General features: G+C 47.9%; 10 protein-coding genes across 10 annotated transcripts; 3 read left to right on the top strand and 7 right to left on the bottom strand.

The window, feature by feature from the left end:
• Nucleotides 1–136: 136 nt before the first annotated feature.
• On the top strand, nt 137–1,927 carry GIQ15_04351 (aspartyl aminopeptidase; the record flags this gene model as incomplete). Its single annotated transcript, XM_033551768.1, has 6 exons — nt 137–203; nt 266–327; nt 392–493; nt 565–700; nt 754–846; nt 906–1,927. The coding sequence occupies 6 exons, from the start codon at nt 137–139 to the stop codon at nt 1,925–1,927; spliced, it is 1,482 nt and encodes a 493-aa protein (XP_033405498.1).
• An 808-nt stretch (nt 1,928–2,735) lies between these two features.
• Nucleotides 2,736–3,365, bottom strand: GIQ15_04350 (uncharacterized protein; the record flags this gene model as incomplete). The annotated part of the gene is made up of 2 exons (XM_033551767.1): nt 2,736–3,310; nt 3,356–3,365. The coding sequence occupies 2 exons, from the start codon at nt 3,363–3,365 to the stop codon at nt 2,736–2,738; spliced, it is 585 nt and encodes a 194-aa protein (XP_033405497.1).
• A 344-nt stretch (nt 3,366–3,709) lies between these two features.
• Nucleotides 3,710–4,918, bottom strand: GIQ15_04349 (carboxylic acid transporter; the record flags this gene model as incomplete). Its single annotated transcript, XM_033551766.1, has 1 exon — nt 3,710–4,918. The coding sequence occupies one exon, from the start codon at nt 4,916–4,918 to the stop codon at nt 3,710–3,712; it is 1,209 nt and encodes a 402-aa protein (XP_033405496.1).
• Nucleotides 4,919–6,679: 1,761 nt separating this feature from the next.
• On the top strand, nt 6,680–7,901 carry GIQ15_04348 (4-nitrophenylphosphatase; the record flags this gene model as incomplete). The annotated part of the gene is made up of 5 exons (XM_033551765.1): nt 6,680–6,745; nt 6,804–6,825; nt 6,909–6,977; nt 7,050–7,141; nt 7,215–7,901. 5 exons carry the CDS (start codon nt 6,680–6,682, stop codon nt 7,899–7,901), a joined length of 936 nt encoding a protein of 311 aa, XP_033405495.1.
• Nucleotides 7,902–8,073: 172 nt separating this feature from the next.
• GIQ15_04347 (uncharacterized protein) lies at nt 8,074–9,459 on the bottom strand (the record flags this gene model as incomplete). Its single annotated transcript, XM_033551764.1, has 1 exon — nt 8,074–9,459. One exon carries the CDS (start codon nt 9,457–9,459, stop codon nt 8,074–8,076), a length of 1,386 nt encoding a protein of 461 aa, XP_033405494.1.
• A 1,763-nt stretch (nt 9,460–11,222) lies between these two features.
• GIQ15_04346 (ATP-dependent Clp protease proteolytic subunit) lies at nt 11,223–12,198 on the bottom strand (the record flags this gene model as incomplete). The annotated part of the gene is made up of 5 exons (XM_033551763.1): nt 11,223–11,623; nt 11,695–11,836; nt 11,896–11,921; nt 11,980–11,998; nt 12,067–12,198. 5 exons carry the CDS (start codon nt 12,196–12,198, stop codon nt 11,223–11,225), a joined length of 720 nt encoding a protein of 239 aa, XP_033405493.1.
• Nucleotides 12,199–12,478: 280 nt separating this feature from the next.
• Nucleotides 12,479–13,474, bottom strand: GIQ15_04345 (activator 1 41 kDa subunit; the record flags this gene model as incomplete). The annotated part of the gene is made up of 3 exons (XM_033551762.1): nt 12,479–12,643; nt 12,701–12,940; nt 13,145–13,474. 3 exons carry the CDS (start codon nt 13,472–13,474, stop codon nt 12,479–12,481), a joined length of 735 nt encoding a protein of 244 aa, XP_033405492.1.
• A 2,320-nt stretch (nt 13,475–15,794) lies between these two features.
• On the bottom strand, nt 15,795–17,061 carry GIQ15_04344 (Sec20 domain-containing protein; the record flags this gene model as incomplete). The annotated part of the gene is made up of 3 exons (XM_033551761.1): nt 15,795–16,363; nt 16,430–16,680; nt 16,760–17,061. The coding sequence occupies 3 exons, from the start codon at nt 17,059–17,061 to the stop codon at nt 15,795–15,797; spliced, it is 1,122 nt and encodes a 373-aa protein (XP_033405491.1).
• A 416-nt stretch (nt 17,062–17,477) lies between these two features.
• Nucleotides 17,478–17,798, top strand: GIQ15_04343 (uncharacterized protein; the record flags this gene model as incomplete). The annotated part of the gene is made up of 1 exon (XM_033551760.1): nt 17,478–17,798. One exon carries the CDS (start codon nt 17,478–17,480, stop codon nt 17,796–17,798), a length of 321 nt encoding a protein of 106 aa, XP_033405490.1.
• Nucleotides 17,799–18,153: 355 nt separating this feature from the next.
• Nucleotides 18,154–19,235, bottom strand: GIQ15_04342 (inorganic pyrophosphatase; the record flags this gene model as incomplete). The annotated part of the gene is made up of 5 exons (XM_033551759.1): nt 18,154–18,289; nt 18,337–18,420; nt 18,471–18,814; nt 18,865–18,984; nt 19,053–19,235. 5 exons carry the CDS (start codon nt 19,233–19,235, stop codon nt 18,154–18,156), a joined length of 867 nt encoding a protein of 288 aa, XP_033405489.1.
• Nucleotides 19,236–19,305: the final 70 nt, after the last annotated feature.

Genomic DNA, 19,305 nt, shown 5'->3' with positions numbered 1-19,305 from the left:
TGCTGCTGCTCGCTGCTCCCGTCTCGTTCTACTCCGTCGTCCGCTCTCTAGACCGCAGATACTATCTAGTAGAGCCGCTCTCCTGCGCCCTTCATCTCCACTCTCGCTGTCACCATATTCAAGAACCCTAGCCACAATGATCACCGCCGACGAAAAGGCGCGGGCAGAGGACTTTTTGTCCTTTGTCAACGCTTCCCCTACCCGTAAGACGCGATTTATAGTCTAATATCAGTGAATGTTTCATGTACTAACGATTAAACTAAAGCGTTCCATGCTGTTGCTTCTGCAATCAAGCGCTTTACCGATGCCGGGTTCGAGGAGATCAAGGTATTTCTCGGATAGGAGACCTGTCTGGCTCGTACTGTTCTAACACCAAACTCCAAATTCCTAGGAGAAAGACTGCTGGTCAGACGTCTGTAAGCCCGGAGGCAAGTACTATGTTACTCGAAATGGATCTACGATCATTGCTTTTGCCGTCGGAAACAAGTGGAAGGTTCGTTCTTGATATGATAGAAATATCATCATCTTTTGGTGTTTTTAAGTGGTTAACGATAATTGCCGAAGGCCGGTAACCCAATTGCCATGATCGGTGCCCACACGGACTCTCCATGCTTGAGAATTAAGCCCGTTTCTAAGAGGACCAACGAAGGGTTCCTCCAGATTGCCGTGGAGCCCTATGGTGGTGGCATATGGCACACATGTATGCATTCACTTTCCTCTTGGGAACGCATTTTATGTTAACGCGTTGTCTAGGGTTCGATCGTGATCTTGGTATTGCTGGCCGTGTGATGGTAAGGCAAGCTGATGGCACCATTTGCTCCAAATTGGTCCACATTGATAAGCCAAGTAAGCCCATAACCCCCAAAGTCTGCACTCGTTTTGGTGACTATGCTGATTTTGTATAGTCTTGCGTATCCCTACTCTAGCCATTCACCTTGACCGCACAGAGACCTTTGCGTTCAACAAGGAGACCCAGCTTGTTCCAATCTGCGGGATGGTAGCCGCTGAGCTATCCCGGACCAGCGGTGACTCTAAACCTGAGGGTGCTGGAGACTCGGTCTCTCCATTCAAAAAGATCTCGGAGCGTCACCACCCCTGTCTGATTGAGTTGCTAGCATCTGACTTGTCTGTCAAACCGGATGATATCATTGACTTTGAGATGCTTCTCTACGACACTCACAAATCTTGCCTCGGCGGTATGATGGATCAGTTCATCTTCTCGCCAAGACTAGATAACCTGAACTCTTCCTTCTGTGCCACCGTCGCACTCGTTGAGTCGCTTGCAAGCCCCTCAGCTTTGGAAAACGAGTCAGCCATCCGCCTGGTTGCCCTCTTTGACCATGAGGAAATTGGCAGCAGGACTGCCCAGGGTGCCGACTCAAACATCCTCCCAGGAATTATCCACCGTCTGTCTATGCTCCGCGTATCTGGCAACAAGGCCGATGAGGGAGACCTCTCTACTGCCTATGAACAGTCACTTTCGACCTCTTTCCTTGTCTCTGCAGATATGGCGCATGCTGTCAACCCCAACTATGCGTTTAAATATGAGTCGGAACACAAGCCAGAAATCAACAGGGGGCCAGTTATCAAGATCAACGCTAATGCTCGCTACGCTACAAACTCTCCTGGAATCGTTTTGATGCATGAAGTGGCTCGTTCCGCTGTAGCTAAGAGCAATATTTCATCAGACTCTATTGTGCCAATGCAGTTGCTGGTCGTTCGTAACGACTCTAGCTGCGGTAGTACCATTGGTCCTATGCTTTCGGCGGCACTAGGATCGAGAACCCTGGATCTCGGAAGCCCACAGCTGAGCATGCACAGTATCCGAGAGACCGGTGGAACGAAGGACGTTGCGCTTGCAACCAGGCTGTTCACTAGCTTCTTCGAGAACTATACCACTTTGGCGCCCAAGATCCTTGTTGATTAGGCCATACATAGAGCATGGATGTGGGATATGAATGACTACAGACTAGGTAAAAGATTGATTCAAATCGCCCAACCGAGCCGTGGAAACGATATCTTCTCCAACAGAGATATAGTCGGAGTTTTCACGATAGAGCCTTCAGCTTGTAAGGGAATAGGCTATAAGAAGGAAGCATTATCCCATGTATTTCCAGCCAGATAGCTAACAATTTGATACTTAGAGTTGTTTGTTCATCTCCGTTGCTCATTGTCAAAGCGCCTCCGTAGTGTTCGCGCCGTTCAACATCTAACCTTGTTCAATCGACGCTGGTAAGGGAAGTTGTAAGGCGTATTGCTTTCATTGCACATAGGGAACCGCCCGCAACGCCGCACGGCATAATCCCGACCCGGATTCCGCCCATACAACATATACTATATAGGCTGAAGTTGTTTATCGTTTCGATTCCGAATTACTGGACACGGCCGAGTATTAGCTCGGGAATAAATGGCGGGGCAAATCTTTTTCGAGTTGCGTCCTCCTTCTCTTACATGCTTGTCGGTTCCTCGCTGGTGCGATCTGCTCTACCTGGCAGAAATGCGGAATCACTCTATGCCCTACGGCCCTTATAGACCAGACGCGAAATTAACCAGCTTCCCGTTCCCTTTTTCGAAACCGGTGCCTAGTATTTCGATATGCTTAGGCCTTGTGTCGTTTTAGCCCGTGTCGTTCTCCATTTCGGTACGTTTCCTCGGCGCAGATCTTTATAAGTTCCTCAATGGTTGTGATCTGCTATAGTTACGCAGTAGAGATATGGGATAGTCTGCCGTACCCGTTATGGCCCAGACGCAAATTCAACGAACTTCTTATACGCTTCCTCGAGGTCGTCATTAACAATGACCATATCAAAGAAGCCTGGTATGTCTGCGTACTCGAGCTCGATGTTGGCTTGGGCCAGTCGTTTCTGAATGGCCTCCTCTTTCTCGGTACCACGTCCTCTGAGCCGCTCTTCGAGGGCACCAAGACTCGGTGGCTTGATAAAGACATACCGCGCATCAATGCATGGATTCGACTTGATCTGCTGAACGCCCTGTACATCAATATCCAGTACAGGAATAAGCCCTCTCGCGGTTAGATCCGAGATGTTCTGCTTGCTGGTACCATAGTTGTGGCCACTGAAAACCGCGTGTTCTACAAAGCCGCTCTGGGAGACCAGGGATTGAAAGGAAGAAGGGGAGACAAAGTAGTAGGAGACTCCCTCGACTTCGCCGGGCCGTAGACCGCGGGTTGTGTGAGATACCGTAAACGCGAATATGTCCGGATAGGAGTTGATCAACTTCTGGCATAGAGTCCCTTTACCGACACCTGAAGGCCCAGAAATGACGATAGGTCGTCGGTCGGAAGTTTGCACTAGAAACTGTTAGCCAAATTCGCCTTTCTGATATTTCCACTTACAAGGAGACATTTTGCTAACACGGCGTATATTAATACTACTATATAGTAATATCTTGAGTCTAATGTATTTGGGATATGGATGCTCAAGATCTGCTTTAGCAGATAGATAGCAAGTAGAAGAATTACGAGGGATAAAGAAAGGCGAGAAGCATCCAGCGCCTGGTGTAAAGGCTAACTGTAGAACTCGAATCCGGAACCAAACGGCAGCTTCTTAATAAGTTTATATAAGCTAGGTATTCTAGAGGCGACGTTATAACCAGTAGAGGAAATAAATACGTTTATATTTGAAGGCCCGTTGAGTTTCTTAATTTCTCAACCCATCAACCCATCCTTATATACAAAGTATAGCATGTCCTAAACTGCCTTCTCCGGTGTTACGTTATCCATGTGCTGGGCCATTGACTCCTTAGCTTCATCTTCCTTGTCGCCGTCGTCAATATCCAGAACTTTGACATGTGGTAACCCAGCCCTTTCCCTTCCAATTTCCTCCAGTGTTTTCCCCTCACTCTGTTGTCTCGCTAACTCTCTCGAAGCCAGCTCTTCCTCGTCTCTCTCTTCCTGAGACATTTCCGGCCCTAGGAGCAGTAAAATGAACAAGAACGCAAATACGGCCCCCATGAAAAGGGCCATGACTCTTCCATAATCGAACCGTTTCTTTCCATGTGGTCCAGCGGGCAATGGGAACTTCTCTCCAATAACCGCCTGAATGGTTGCCGATGCAGACGAAGCCAGGTTACCCAGCTGATAGGTCAATCCCACCAATAAGCCTCGTAACGACTGCGGAGAGAGTTCCGAAAGATGAATGGGAATAGGTCCCCAGATTCCACCAATAAAAAACTGTTGCCAAAAGGAAGAGGCAATCAAAGCATCTGACCTGGGTAGAATGTAGGCGGGTATGAGTGCAGCACCGAAAAAGCTGGCGATAATCATCGTCAACCGTTTTCCGAGGAATGTGCTAATCCACCCTATAAGTGTACCGCCGATAATGGTACCTATATTTCCAACCACGATGATGACCGTTGTTTGAGTTGAGGTCTTTCCCACCTGGTCCTTGAGAAACGTTGGGTAGAAGTCCTGGCTGCCATGAGAGCACGAATTGAATCCAGTCATTATTACAACGAGATAGACCATTAAGAACCAGTTTTGTTGCAGACCAGGGCGGGACTCCCTCCAGAAGGCGCGCAGACCACTGACGTGAGAGTTCCGCATTGTATGGGTAGTATTGATATCCGGGTTGCCCTCTAATGCGGCCTCCTCTGCTTGGATTCGTGATTCTCGCTCCGCCTTCATGACCTGGAAATGACGGGTTTCCGGGAGACACCAACGGAAAATGATGATGAGGATTGGGGGAGCAGCGCCGAACCAGAACAGACTCCGCCATCCATGTTTGGTGGTTGGCACAAATGCCCGATAAAACACAGCCGCGAGCAAATAGCCTGTGCCACATCCTTGTTGGAAAAGGCCTGATGCAATACCGCGAGCATCATAAGGCAGGTCCTCCATAGCAGTGGCTGCAGCTGGGCCAAATAATCCTATTATATTCATAGATAAGTACACGGCCATTGGTGGGGAATATTCAAAGCCGCAACTTGTAGTATTGCTTACCTCCCATTGCAATCCCATATAAGGACCTGACTGCTAAAAACTGGGACAAATTCTGGCAAAAGCCGGAACCCAGCTCAAGCACGACGAATAGTCCCAAGTTTATGATCATTGGCCATTTTCGTCCATATCTATCTGCAAAGATCCCAAAATAATTGCGCCGACGGATCGTAACATGAGCGTCACAGTCAATCCCTGGACGCGAGTTAGATATGGTAAGCAATAGAATTAGAGAATAATTGGGGTAAACTAACCCACGATACCTCTGAGTTTGTAGCTCCAAACTCAGTGGCAATCTCTGTGATGCAGAGGGACACAGTAAAAAAATCAAATGCATCCCACACCCAGGCGATAAAACCGACGGCAAACATAAGCCATTGGTGACTATCTAGCTGGCGAAGAATATAATAGGGGGTTTTCAATTCGGTCTAGCTTGATGGGATGTGACTATCAGCCAAGCCGCGTGTCTATAAAGTGCCCGAACGGCCAGGAGCACAAAACCAACCTTTGGGGGTTTAAGGCTGGAAACTCGGGTCATAAAATATCGTCGAATCTGCTCTGGCGAGTAGAACCAGCCCGCTGCCATATGGTTCCTCATAATGATTCTGGCGCCTGCGCTGGTATAATACTATAGCAATCGAATGGCGGCTTAGGCCTTTTTCAAGATGCCTGGTTTCAAACGGTCAAGCGGAGAGCCAGAAACCAGATGCGAGAGGATATCTAGCTGCTAACACTGGCCAAATTTGGGCGGAGCTGGTTTAATAAATAATTTCCCATCCCCGAGCTAACAAGAGAATGAGCCACTTGTGCCCGCCCACCCCCTCCCAAAGTGGTGTTACAACCTCGATGGAGCATCAGTCTCATCTAAACTGGCCATTGCCGAATTCAAGAGGGGAAATGCCATCTCAAGGGCGCCTCCCCGCAAATGTCGCGGCACATGGCTTCGGGGTATCTATTTCCACCCCAAACCTGGACCGGGACGAGTTGGCCGTAACTCAAAGCCCAACATGGACGACCAGCTTTCGCGCCCATCGCCCCTATAATAACGACATCTCGCGGGGCATAGTGCCATAGACAGTGGATAGGCCGATGAATCTCTATCCACAAGCGGGCTGCAGCTGATTTTCTAGCCAAAATTAGGGTGTTGAAAACTGTGGGGTATACCAATCAATAGCTTTCGATTTGCGTTCGCCTCTGAGCTCGCCGGCTGTAGACATGGCAGTCCCGAAGAGATGCTGAGAAAGGTATCCCGGAGAGGACACTGCGTGTCGTAGGACCTTGATACAGCAACGGAGAATAGGTGTCTGTGATAGTTATTAGCCTCCGACATACTCCGAGTGCTCGTTATAATAAAGGGCGTAGTTAACTAACTAATAGCAAGATGGCCGACGCTAGGGCTAGAGGCTTGTATAGTGCGAGCTGAGATATGGCAAGGCGAGGATTTGTCCCATCTCGAGGGATACAACCGATTCTCTGCTGTCTTGAGAATCTACAGTCGTGAGAAGCCATCGTGGTTCTGGCGATGAAAACGTGAGGTTCAAATACGGACGTTGGTGGGGCGGGGTCCTTGAGTTTTTGAAGGATGAATTTCTTCAACGTCGGCTTCGAATGTCCTCGATACAGAGTACATCTATCGTCGAGGTTGCATGTTCATCGTTCCCTGGGCTAGATAACTATACATTCTTCACCTTTGTGAACGTCAATTGGATTGGACAATTAAAAATGGCCCCTCTACAGCACTTGACAGGCGACAAGCTTGCCATCAAAGAGTTTGTCGATAAATTTGATGTACGTGTTCCAATCGTTCCCCGAGCCATGTACCTATACTCATCTGCTCGGAATCCAGGCATTCTTATTTGACTGTGATGGTTCGTTACTTCGCATATATCAATTTCCTATGCATCCCCTAGTTTGGCAATGAATTCGAAACTGACGTTGGCTTAACCGACAGGCGTGCTATGGTCTGGTGATACACCCTTCCAAGGGGCCGTTGAGACCTTGGACATGCTGAGGAACAAAGGTGACTACTTTGCTTTCATACCCTTGTTGTCAACCTGATATAAGGAGTTGCTAACCTTCTTACCCCCAACAGGAAAGTCGATTGTGTTTGTAACTAATAACAGCACCAAATCAAGGGTAGACTATAGAAAGAAACTCGATGGCTTGGGGATCAAGGCTCAAATTGTAGGTGATGAAGACCTTCCCTCTCAGCCATCCTCATATGAGAGAATAGGTTTTTTTGACTGTCATCATATAGGAGGAGATATTTTCCTCCTCATATAGTGCTTCGGTATACATCTCGCGTATCCTAGAATTGCCGCCTAATAAGCGTAAGGTCTTCATCCTGGGAGAATCAGGAATTGAACAAGAACTAGCGGCCGAAAGTGTCTCCTACATTGGAGGAACGGACCCAGCCTATCGACGCGAAATTACGCCAGAGGACTATGCGAAAATTGCTTCTGGCGACCCCTCGATGATGGATCCGGAAGTCGGGGTGGTGTTGGTTGGGTTGGACTTCCATATCAACTACCTCAAACTAGCCGTGGCATTGCACTATATCCAGCGAGGGGCCGTATTCTTGGCAACGAATATTGATAGCACTTTGCCAAATTCTGGCTCTCTGTTCCCAGGCGGCGGGTCGATATGTGCGCCACTGATTGCGATGTTAGGGGGTCCAGGCGTTCCAGGTGCCGAGCCGCTCTCGCTAGGGAAACCTAGCCAAGCGATGATGGATGCCATTGAGGGCAAGTTCAAGTTTGATAGGAAAAAAACTTGCATGGTTGGTGACCGAATAAATACAGATATCAAATTCGGTATAGATGGTGGCCTTGGTGGAACGTTGGCGGTGTTGACTGGCGTCACGTCGCGAGAGCAGCTTGTTGCTTCGGCAATAGCCCCCACCGCATACGTTGATGAGTTGAAGGATTTGCTCGAGGGTGCATAGAACGTGATGTATGGTGACAGGGGCTGGTTAGAGTATAGACTGAATTGATTTATTCCCTGCAAACTCCGTATATATTATAGTATATATTGTACATGCCGATCATCAGACCGCTATATCATGCCTGTGTCGACCGGGCCGCATCCATTGGTTGTAAAAGATGGCTGAAATAGCTTTATTCCCCTTGATCGCGGTCCATATCAAACAACTTCAGCCGCCAGAGGTCTAAAACAACCGATGCTGACTGTTTCCTTGACGGTATAAAGTATAAAGCGCTCTCTTGGAAAACTTCTCCCAGCTGGCGTACCTCCTGGAGCTCATCAGGGGATAGCAATTTCGTAAGATCAAAGACGGGAACCTGCGACTCCTGCACAGGAAGTTCAACCAGAGCAACTGACTCCCTGTCGGCAATTGTTAGAGTGGTGGTTTGCGTGGCTGTGTCCGTTGAGGTAACTGTGTCAGAAGGATCTGCAGAGGCATCATGGGCTGTAATGGTATTGTCATGGCGGGCAGCCTCCGCCTCTGTTATGGGATCATTGCTGCGAAGGATCAAAACTACCCCGTTCTTAATACCTGGTAACTCAGGAAGCTGTCGCAAAGAGTTCTCCAGTTCATCTTGAGTTATAGGGTAGTTGACAATATTCAATTTTGCCCAGGTGTCTTGCCTTCGGAGTTTCTTTGTTTTGGCGGTCCCATGCACTATTTTTTTCAGTCCTTTCAAAGCTTTCCTCCTCATTGCTTGAAACACGAAGCTGGGCATATCCTCCCTCCAAACCAAGGATTTTAGAAAGTTTTGGGAAAGCGGCCCTTCCGGTCGACCCCATATTGGCGGGATTAATCCTTTGCCGACGTTCGAGTATTTTCGATCGGATAACATATCTAATAACTGTCCGTTATTTGTAATCCTGAATGATGGGAAATGGTTTCTCTTGATTGGCGCTTTTTCGCTAGTCGCCCTAGGGACTTTATCGCTCACCGCAGGGACGTCATCGTTTACTGCAGGTATGTCTTCGCTCAATGTAGAGAGGTCATCATTTACTGCAGGTATCTCTTCGCTCACTGCAGAGGTATCTGCCTGGGTGGTATCCATAGAAACCGAGTCATTCGTCGCTTCCGACTCCGCTAACTCATCCTCGAGTAGAGTCGTAGGAAATATCCACGGGGCTGACGTTTCAGGATGTTGAACTAGGCCAAAATCTAGCAGCAACTCGGTTGGGAGTCGAGTGTGTGTTGCACGGCAGAGCCGAGGGGGGGTTGAAAGAGCTAACGCCCATGGGTTGCGGATCAATAATCCATCAGAATCCCAGTGTTTGCTGCGGCAATCACTCTTCTCCGCGTTACTCGGGCGGTCTCTTTTCTCAGATCTTCTTAATATTATCGGAGATTCCACAAGGCCATCTGGAGCAGCAGAACCAGGGGGGCCGTCATCCCCTGACATGCTGCCATATCGTCGATTTGTAAAGTTTTGCGCGGTCTGATGAATGGTTCCGCAAACCCTGGGGTATTTTTGACGGCGAATATACAAGTTCAACGGGCGCCAAGACGCTGTCGATGCTGCCATTGAATGGCACCTTGATTTGGGCTGGTGAAATGCAGATGAAAACACTGCATGGCCGACTGAAGACCGCGAATATGGCAACCGTTTAAAGCAAAAACGGCTTCGTCTCATCTTATGGTATATTTCCGCAGCTCATATTTCCATTTAAACACTCCCATAAAAATAGAAGAAGAAGAAATGACACGCTCTCTGCAACTCTCTCGATCTTATTTTCTCCTTCGTCTGGAAGTTTTGTCGATTTTGCTTAGGATGTAGCTCAGACCCAAAAAAGCTGCTTAGTAAGCATATGTATGGACGACGTCTCGCCGTTTCGCGCTTGAAGCCAACTCAACCCATACAGAACAACTTTCCGCGATGGAATAATATGCATCGAGCAGCGACATACTGGAGAGCTCTTGGGGTGTTTTTTCCCTCTAATATAATAATCAGCTTGCTTCGTCTAGTTCCTAAATTCCACTACTTCACATTCTGCCCCCAAACATCTCTATGACAACCCAGGCTCCAATTACGGATGCCGAGTATATCACAGACGTCCTAAATATACCTAGCAGGCCAGATCCTGAAGATGCCGAAACGCTCACCCCAGATCAGAGCCAATCCGATGTTGGTAGTAGGAGAGCGACCTTTGCAAAATCCAAGTCCGTACTTCTAGGTCGCCTCACTCGTGATTTCGACTTGCTGATATATTGTGAGCTTTCGGCTCTCTATTATATGGAGTAAGATATGCCCTTGCAACCTGCCATCAATGGTGCTGTTTGACTAATATCTATTCTCTCCTGCTAGTTGCTCTATCATACACTTCGCCGTGCGAGCCATAGTGCAGTTTTTATTCTTAACCCCCAAGGCTGCCAATTTTCCCGAGCCACCGAAGAACCAGCCTTATATTGGAGCAATTATCATAAGTAACTTAATCTGTATTTTTCTCCACATTGTTTCAACAAACCCGTCCGCGGGCGAAGCTTCAAGAGGATACCTTCATGGCGGGCTGTTCATTGATTTTGTCGGCCAAAGAGGGCCCATTTCAAAATTCCAGCTACTCACGGCCGACTTATTGGTCATATGCCTCCAGATACTTATGGTGGGAGCTCTTTTGGAGAAAGAAAAGGTATCTGGATTAAGCTCATCGCAGCGGACTGTTGGGTCGACACCGTCTCCTGCCGCGCAGGAGCAAGACCACGATTCCGAAGAGCAGGGACTATTGAGAGCTCCCCAGAATTTATCTGGCCTGGAGCCTGATATAGAAGACCAGCAACAAGAGGGAATTGAGTCCTCAAATCGGAGCGGTGTGAGAGATGTTTACCCAGCCTATGATATTCATCCACGAGACTACTTCTATTCAGGGGAAGCCGTGGTGATGGATCTGGACGTCGGACGCACACTCCGACAGCAGTGGCGTAACCGAATCAACACAACGCTTGTACCTCCCTCTGCCTCATTAGGTAGCACCAGAGACCCGGCCAGCACGTTTATTAGACGCCAACTAGGCATTCAAACGGAAACCGCTAGCGCATGACCCCCTCCCAAATCACCTATCTTAATCTTCTCTAGAAGACTTACCATTGGCCATATATGCCATTGAGCATAGAGCCCTGTATATATTTAGCCATGAACTACAATAACGAATAATCTATTAATAGCAAGTTACAGTGTGCGATTGAGTCTTGGGAATATGCGTGGTAATTCTGTAGCAATACACAGTAACGCTACGAAATACCGTCTAGATTTGTGATCACCTATCGTACAGAGCTAGGTTTTAGTTTCCTACTCTAGGGTATGGTAACCTCCTCTTTTGGAGGTACTCGACGGTCCAGTATAGCATCCACGATACCCATTTCAAGAGCTTCCTTCGCGCCCATGAAGTAATCCCTCTCCATCAGCTTCTCGATCTCATCTAAAGTCATCGGTTTCCCTGTCAAGTGGCGTTTGTATATCTTATTTAACTGGTGGCGTACTCGAAGAATCTCCTTCGCGTGGATCGCGATATCTGTCGCTTGGCCAAAATATCCTCCAGACGGCTGGTGAATCATAACTGAAGAATGTGGAAGGCAGTATCTCTTCCCAGCCTCGCCGCCACAGAGTAGAAGAGATCCCATAGATGCCGCTTGGCCCACGCATATCGTACTAACTGGGGATTGAATATAAGTCATCGTGTCGTATATGGCGAGTCCTATGGAGTTGCAAGTCAATGTTAGTTATGCTAGGCCAGGTCAATCACCGGTTCAAGTATATATAGCATACCCGCTGTCACCGACCCTCCGGGGGAATTGATATATAGTTGGATTGGCTTTTCGGGATTATCTGCTTCCAGAAATAGAAGCTGCGCAACTATTGCCGCGGATAGGCTTTCGTCGACCTCGCCATTGAGACATACAATACGTTCCTTAGAAGAGAGAGTTAGAGTCAGCACCGGTATAAGGAATATCAAATGTCAACGCCTACCTTTAAGAGACGTGAGAATATGTCATCTTGAGAGTTGTGTCAGTACTGCTCGTGAAAGGAATGTGGTTTAGGGCCGTCGCATACAGGTGTGCCAGCCACCTCCCTTTGGAAACACAGCAATCGTTAGCTTCTTAACTCTATCCTCAAGTTCGAGCGTCCGCAATGACATACCACAGTCTCAGTCACAAATGGTGTAGGGGTCCAGTTTCGCGGTGGAACTGGAACAGATGACCGGGAGTAGCTTCGGGAGAGAAGTCGAGGTGTAGAGAGGGTCAAGCGATTGAGTACCCGTAGTCGGCTCATGAGTAGATATTGTTATCAAGGGTGTTTAATCCTTGAATTCCCAGCACAATGCTCGCGATAATGTATCTGTATTCTGTCTATCTAGCCGTGGTGCTTTCTTGGGGAAAGAATATAACAGTTACGTAATCAGAGATAGGCGCGATCTATCACCACGCACAACCTAAAAGGGAACACGCAGTATTATCAAGAGGAAGTAGGGAGCAAGTATATAAAACTACGAAGATCAATATAAGATAGGGAAAATGAGAAGCTTAATAACTATGTTTCGAGTTTGCCATTTCTAGTTCGACTGTATTATGCCAGATATCTGCAACATGAAATCCAGCGTCGAGAGATGTTCATCAGCTCCATCTACTAGTCGTTTATCAAATTCAGAGCAGACTTTTAATATCTGATTCTTCTGCTCGTCTGAGATCGACTCATCCTGGAGTACGGCTTTGTATGTCTGGGTCTACTGTTAGCGTATAACCCTCGAAGCTCATGGGGCGACTGGACACCATACCTGTGAGAGGACCTGGGAGGCACTCCATCCATCGGCTACCAGGTCGGTTACTAGATTTGAAATTTCGTCGTATTTTGATGTCCGCTTGCTTGGACGCAGGGCCGCCACGACACGGTCCATAACACTGTCTGGAACCATGCCTGATACCTCTTCGATACTTCTCACAGTGATCTTGCTAGGGGTATCATTCATATCCTCTTTCTTCTTCCCTGAACCGTAACGGGCTAACCTTGCAGAACTCTGCATAAATGTTATAGCTTTTCGTAGATCTCCATCGCTGCACCGAAGTAGAGTTTCAACCACATTATCATCTAAATCTAGTTTTTCCATCCTTGCAATGTCAACAAGTCGACTTCGAGCAGCAGAGCCATCCAGTACCTTAAACCGAAATTTGCTGCATCTACTTGCCACAGGATCAATGATTCTCGTAACGTAGTTACATACGAGACAGAATCTTGTAATGCGACTGTACTTCTCCATGGTTCGTCTAAGAGCAGATTGCGCGTCGTGTGTCATGCTATCGGCTTCATCAAGGATGACAATCTTGAATGGCGGGCAGGGATATTGGGAGCGGTATGTAGGATCGGTTGGTGGCTGAGAGAGGTGCATTCTAGCAAAATCTTTAATCTTCTCGCGGACAATGCTAATTCCGCGCTCGTCTGAGGCATTGAGCTCTAGAACTCGCGAACGAACAAGGGCCGGCCCAAAGAGAGACTTGGACATGGCAAGGATAGTCGATGTCTTCCCGGTGCCCGGAGATCCGTAGAAGAGCATGTGTGGAAGCTGCAGTATTTGAAATGCATTAGAAAATATGTAGGAAATGGCGAGGATTGATTTAGGCTGTCCATTACATTAGACGCATGTAGGTTTCGCTGGAGAACAGCGATTGTGTGGCCTTGGGCAGTCACATCGTCCAAAGACTTGGGCCGGCTATATTTCACATCCTCATTGTTAGTCTTCGTGTATAGCTTGAGAAGTTGGGCCTGACGCACTATTTTTCAACCCATGGCTGAGTCTGCTGGTCAGAGTCCTGGCCATTACTCGTGCTATTTTTGGCAGTCGAGGCTGCAGCAGCCCGAGCCTTATTATTGAAGAAGTTAGACGCCATAGAGAACTTGTGATAGCAACGTAGAAGAGAAGTCGGCGGCGGGGTGAGATGAGATGTTCTCGGCGTGTGAAGCTATTCACGTCGCGTTGGAGAAGCGCGTCAAAAAGCGATTTAACTTAGCCGCGACTCTAATGCCACATCCATCTCGACTTCTCAACATCATAACCTGATACATGTCGACCAACCCGAACTGAGATATCTGAGAATATCTTATGGCGGATATCACCATATGGCATACTCTGTACGCTGATTCAGGTTATTGATTATCATAAGATACCCCTTTTTTCACACATTTCATGAGCCTGACCTGGTGGAACCACCAACAATGTGACTCGATCGGGCTTTTGCATTGTGAATTGTTTTCTATGGTCAAGGGTAGGGCCCAAGGTAGATGATGACAAGGCGAAGCAGCGGGATGGACTGCCTTCCTTCAAACAAATTACGGATATCTACTGAGTATCGACATCTCTAGAAGTATAATGGCGCTACAAACCAGACTCTGGCCCATCCTAACACTAGCGATTTCGATACCCGAATTTAGGGCCTAGGTGAGGCCCCGACGGAAATACAAGGGAATTTGGGGTAAAGAGGAAAAGGAGACAAATTAATATGCAACGTTCTGCAACTCTGGCCATTTGAGACTCAGCCTACATAAGCCATGCATGCCATGATCAATATATCCTATATATTGATTTCTGGGCCAATTTTTCCCTCCCGTCTTCTGCACATCATTAACATCTCTCATCCGGAAATCTCAAATAATATGCAAGCCATGGCTAGCGGAGATACCCAATATGCCAGCTCCCAAGCGGCCGCTTTTGAGGCAGCTGCTGATTGACGAAGATCAAAGACCAATCTTCCACTGTCCTGCCAAAATGAGATCCTGCCTCGTCATATATATTGTATGCTTCATCATATGCTCTGGATTGTTATTTTTTACTCTGTAATCTCTTTACTCGGCTAGGTGATGACAGTCCTTTTAGCTTTCAAATAATTACATATAATAGTATGATACATTTAAAAGGGGTAGATATAACCCGTTCGTAACTAATTATATGCTCTTTTGTATTGTAAATGTTTAATCTTGTATCTATTTGTCTACTTCTAGCCATTTCCTTCGTTGACGAATCTATTTTTCCAATTATATCTCCCCACGATTATTTCTCCCCATAATTATTGACCGAGAAGCTGATAGAGCCCTACTTCTCTAGAGATCTTCTAATAGACCTGCCGTCGACCGGTGGGCTTCGGAAGCTGACTATCATGCACTGGCCCTCAACGCTTGCGGCTTACCGGGCTTACCGAAAAAGAGAGCACCAATAACGAGCATGATTCTAAAATTAAGGCTGACCGCTATAGTGTCAAAGTTTCTACCTATCGAAATATCAGGGATCTATATATATATATATATATATATATATTTGATATCTATACGTAAGACGAACTTCATGGCTACACAGAATAGCCGAATGCAAAAGTAAAACCCCCGGGCCGAGTTTATAAATTTTTCCCTTTCTCTCCCGCGGTTTTCCTCGTTGATTATCCAGGTCAAATTATTACCTACGGCAAACGCACCGGTATATCTTAGACGGGTATGGATGGGTTGCAGGCTATCCGCGCAAGGCGTTTTCCAACCCAGGGTTCAGTCTATCCCTGTCTACAGATCCAATTACTGACTGTTGTATGTAGGTGTTCTCATCAAGAGACACCTTGTAAGTATTATTGTTAAGGGAGAAAGGGCTAGCTGGGTATATAACATTTATTATAGAACATCGTATAGAGAGATTGTGCCACCTCAGCCTCTAGAGATGGCAAGTTGATCAAACTACGGAGTACATATCAAGTAGACAAGTAACTTAAGTAGTGACTAGGGTAGCCTATGAAAGGTATTCGGTATAGTTTCGTGAATGCATTGCCAGGATTATCAAAAATTAACTCTAAACCTCCGTTCTTATCCAAACTAATTCAGGGTACCAGGGCTGACGACTAGAGTTCGTCCACTACCGGTTCTTCCCACATCCTTTTATTAGGGTTGGGGAAAACCTTCGGGCCGTCCGGCAGCTGCGTAGGTTGGTGATTATCTTTATCCGTGGAGACTAGACTCCCGCCTTCTTGTCCTGTCTCGATCCAACGGTTTACATCTTCCGCCATGTCAGGAATACTAGCTGTGTCAGTAGACTTGGGGTTCCACAACGAGTTGGTTACGGTTGGCCCCAGGCTAGCGGTAGGTAATGACTGAGTAGATGATGAGATCGATTTGATGTTACCGGATATGCCCTGTGAGACACCCCCCGAGACTCCCAAGATGGCAAATGTAAGCTTAGCAAAGAGCTTTAGGGGAAGCCAGAGTAGCCACCAGAGGGGCCCGTAGAGTATTCGACGAAATATGAGCCATGATATTGTGCCGATCAGAATATAGAATGCTGTCTCGAGGTACCATGTGTCTGATTTTTGGGACCTGAGAAGGGATCCTACAAGCGAGCGAGATGAGGCAAGGAGGGTGTCTAGGTTGCTGTAAGATTCCGAGAGGGAGCCAAGGGCCTTGGTAGATTGTTCTACATCTCGTATTAGCCAAAGGTAGAAAACTTGCCAAAAAGGCATCTTGCATTAGTGGTACTGACCTAACGTTTCTTGTGCAAACTGACTTCTTGAAAGTTCAGACTGCATGAGGTGGTGTGTTTGCCTCAATGCAGCAGTTACATCTTTCGATGAGTTTGCAACGATATCACCATGAGTGAATCTCGGTGATCTCCTCTTCGGTCCATCCCCTCCATCCATAGCAGGCTGGAAGAGGAGCTGCCTCTGTCTGTTTTTTGCAATTTCTGAATTGCGTTTGGCTTCTATCTGCGCCCGTCTGAATTTAGACCTTGTTCTATAAACGAGCTGTCAGCATGGAATGTTTCATCGTATATCTCGCAAGGCAAACGTATAGGGTATCGATGTGTTCGTACATTTTCAAGTCTTCCTCCAATTTCGCCATTAGTACCATGGACTGCCCGCCAGCAGGTCCAACTTGTGCACTTTCCCTGCGTTGATGTCGTCTCCGTTCGAGGGGGTGGGTTTCTACCCGTAAAATTTCCATCTCCTCTTCTATTTCTCCTAGAGCCTGGTGTATGTCGGTACTGATATTGATACGCCCATCGTCGTCAGGGCTCTCCGAGCTGCCAAAAGACTGTAAACGCTGTATCAGGCCGTAGACCTTCTCGATGTTTGCCTCGACAGAAGTAAGACGAGAATGAAGAGAGGTGGCCATTTTGGGTATCAGTGAAAAGTCGGCCGTCTATGATCACAACTGTTCTCTTGGTATTATAGTATCGAAGAAGACGTAAATCATATTAATTCATTCAATATCATCATCCTCGCTGCCTGTATATGTTTGATGTCATGGTGGTCTTTATGTTTGACAACTTTGCAAACATCTCACGTGACATATTAATTATTTTGTGACCGCGAACGACGATGAAAGATGGAGATCGGGATAGTTGACAGAGAACTCGTCTATATACACAAAACTACCCGTTATCCAACTGCTGTCGGGTGTCAATTGCATGTCCACGTGCTGAGATTATCAGGTTTAAGGTGCGGGAACCGTCTACTCCAGAAAGCAGTGCCCAAATTCTAACATCTCACCAGAACATCCACCATCAAACCAGGCCATCATAAAATACAATGGCTCTTCCGCTTCGATCAATAACGTCGTTCCGCACCTCATTCTCCCCTCTCAGCCCCCTGTCGCGACCATGCCGACTATTCCTGGCCCTCCTGCAGACTCCAACTACGGCCTCACCCTCGTCTGCCGCACACATCAAGATCAACGTAACGCACCTGCCGAAGAACTCGAAGCAGCTGCCTGAGATGACGATAGGGTTTCGGAACGGGAAAGAAATGAAGTTGGAGGTGGGCAAGCTACGCCTTTCGGTGGGAGATGTTATGGAGGAGGTTGGGAGGGTGGGGAGGTTGATTCAGAGGGAGGAGAGTCTGAAGGCATAAATTCGAGTATAATTGCAAAGGGAGGAGTTTGAAATTATTTTCCGAGAGTTATATTCTTTGCGTTGGGCAGTGTATACTAGATTTGTACCATTACGAATACCATCATGCATATAAAGGTCTATCCATTGGGAGAGATACTGGGAAGAGAGGAGGTTGATATGAACAACGTGCTTTCATTGGAGATGTTTTAACTAGAACCAGAGATGCCCGCAGGCTTTTCCCGTTTTGTCTATTGAATCTACAGCACGAAAAGGCCACCCTTTCATCTTCCTTTTAAATCGTGATCAACACCGTTAAAACGCTTTGACGGAAGCACTGATACCGGCTTAGCTGAAGAGAAGAAGACGGGCCACGCTTAGACAGCGGCACCGGAGATGAAGAACCACTTGTCGATGCTGCCGTCAATTGGGGCCGGTGGGAGGTTGGTGCCAGCGGGGATGGACTCGAGCTTGCCGGCGTCAACGCGGGCGTGTTCGAGGGTAGAGTTGGCGCTGTCAATGTTAGCTAGACGTCGATATGGAAGTCAAGATCAACTTACAGGGAGATTCCTCCGGCGGGGGACTGGCCAGAGATGAGTTTCTCCCAGGCCTCGGCACACTCGTGGACGACATCCATAGCGTATCTGCATCGGTTAGACATTGAGCATGTATAAGAAGGAGGGGGAACACTGACTTGGCGTTCTTGCACTCGCCGGAGAAGGCGAACTGGTTCTCTGGCTTGCCGTCCGGGATCTTGTAGATGCGGAACCACTCGTTGGTGGCCCTGAGGAGGCCGGGGAGGTGTCGTTCGACGTCCTCGATGTCGTGGAGCTTGGAGGCGAGCGGGTCGTTGACGTCGATGACGATGATCTTCCAGTCGGTCTCCTCCTCGTCGAGAAGGGCCATGACGCCGAGGACCTTGACCTGCTTGATCTGGCCGGGGTAGCCGACGAGCTCACCGATCTCGCAGACATCCAGGGGGTCGTTGTCTCCCTTGGCCTTGGTCTCGGGGTGGACGACATTGGGGTCCTCCCAGGTCTGTCTCCGTCAGTCTCCATCTATACCAGCATCGACATCGGCAGACTTACGCGAGGGAAGGCTCCGTAGTTCCAGAGATAGCCCTTGTGGGGGAAGCAGTTGCGGACGAAGCGGAGTTTGCCCTTCTTGGTGTCCTGCTTGATGGGGTTGAGGAAGTCGTCCTTGGAGATCTGCTCTGGTCAGTATATACACCAAAGAGGTAGATATCAAAGAGGTAGATATCAGGGTATGGACCGACCTCCTGCTTAGCGTTGGTCCAGCGAGGGATCTCGACGACCATGTTCAGGACGGTCTTCTCCTCGTTGGCGAAGAGGGGGATGTCGTGGAAGGGCGAGACGGGGACGCCATCCTTCTCGATGAAGGCACGCCACTCGAGGGTGTTGAGGGCGCCGACGTTGCGGACGGTGTACTTGGGGGCCATGGTTGGTATAGCTGGATATGGGGAGGAAGAGGAAGAAGCCAGGTGCCGGGAGAGCAGGGCGGCGCGCTTT

Source organism: Arthroderma uncinatum (assembly GCF_011692745.1).
Source record: "Arthroderma uncinatum strain CBS 119779 chromosome Unknown scaffold3, whole genome shotgun sequence".
In the NCBI taxonomy this organism is placed as follows: Eukaryota; Fungi; Ascomycota; class Eurotiomycetes; order Onygenales; family Arthrodermataceae; genus Arthroderma; species Arthroderma uncinatum.
The sequence above is the reverse complement of the archived record's forward strand: the minus strand, read 5'-3'. Positions and strand labels throughout refer to the sequence as shown.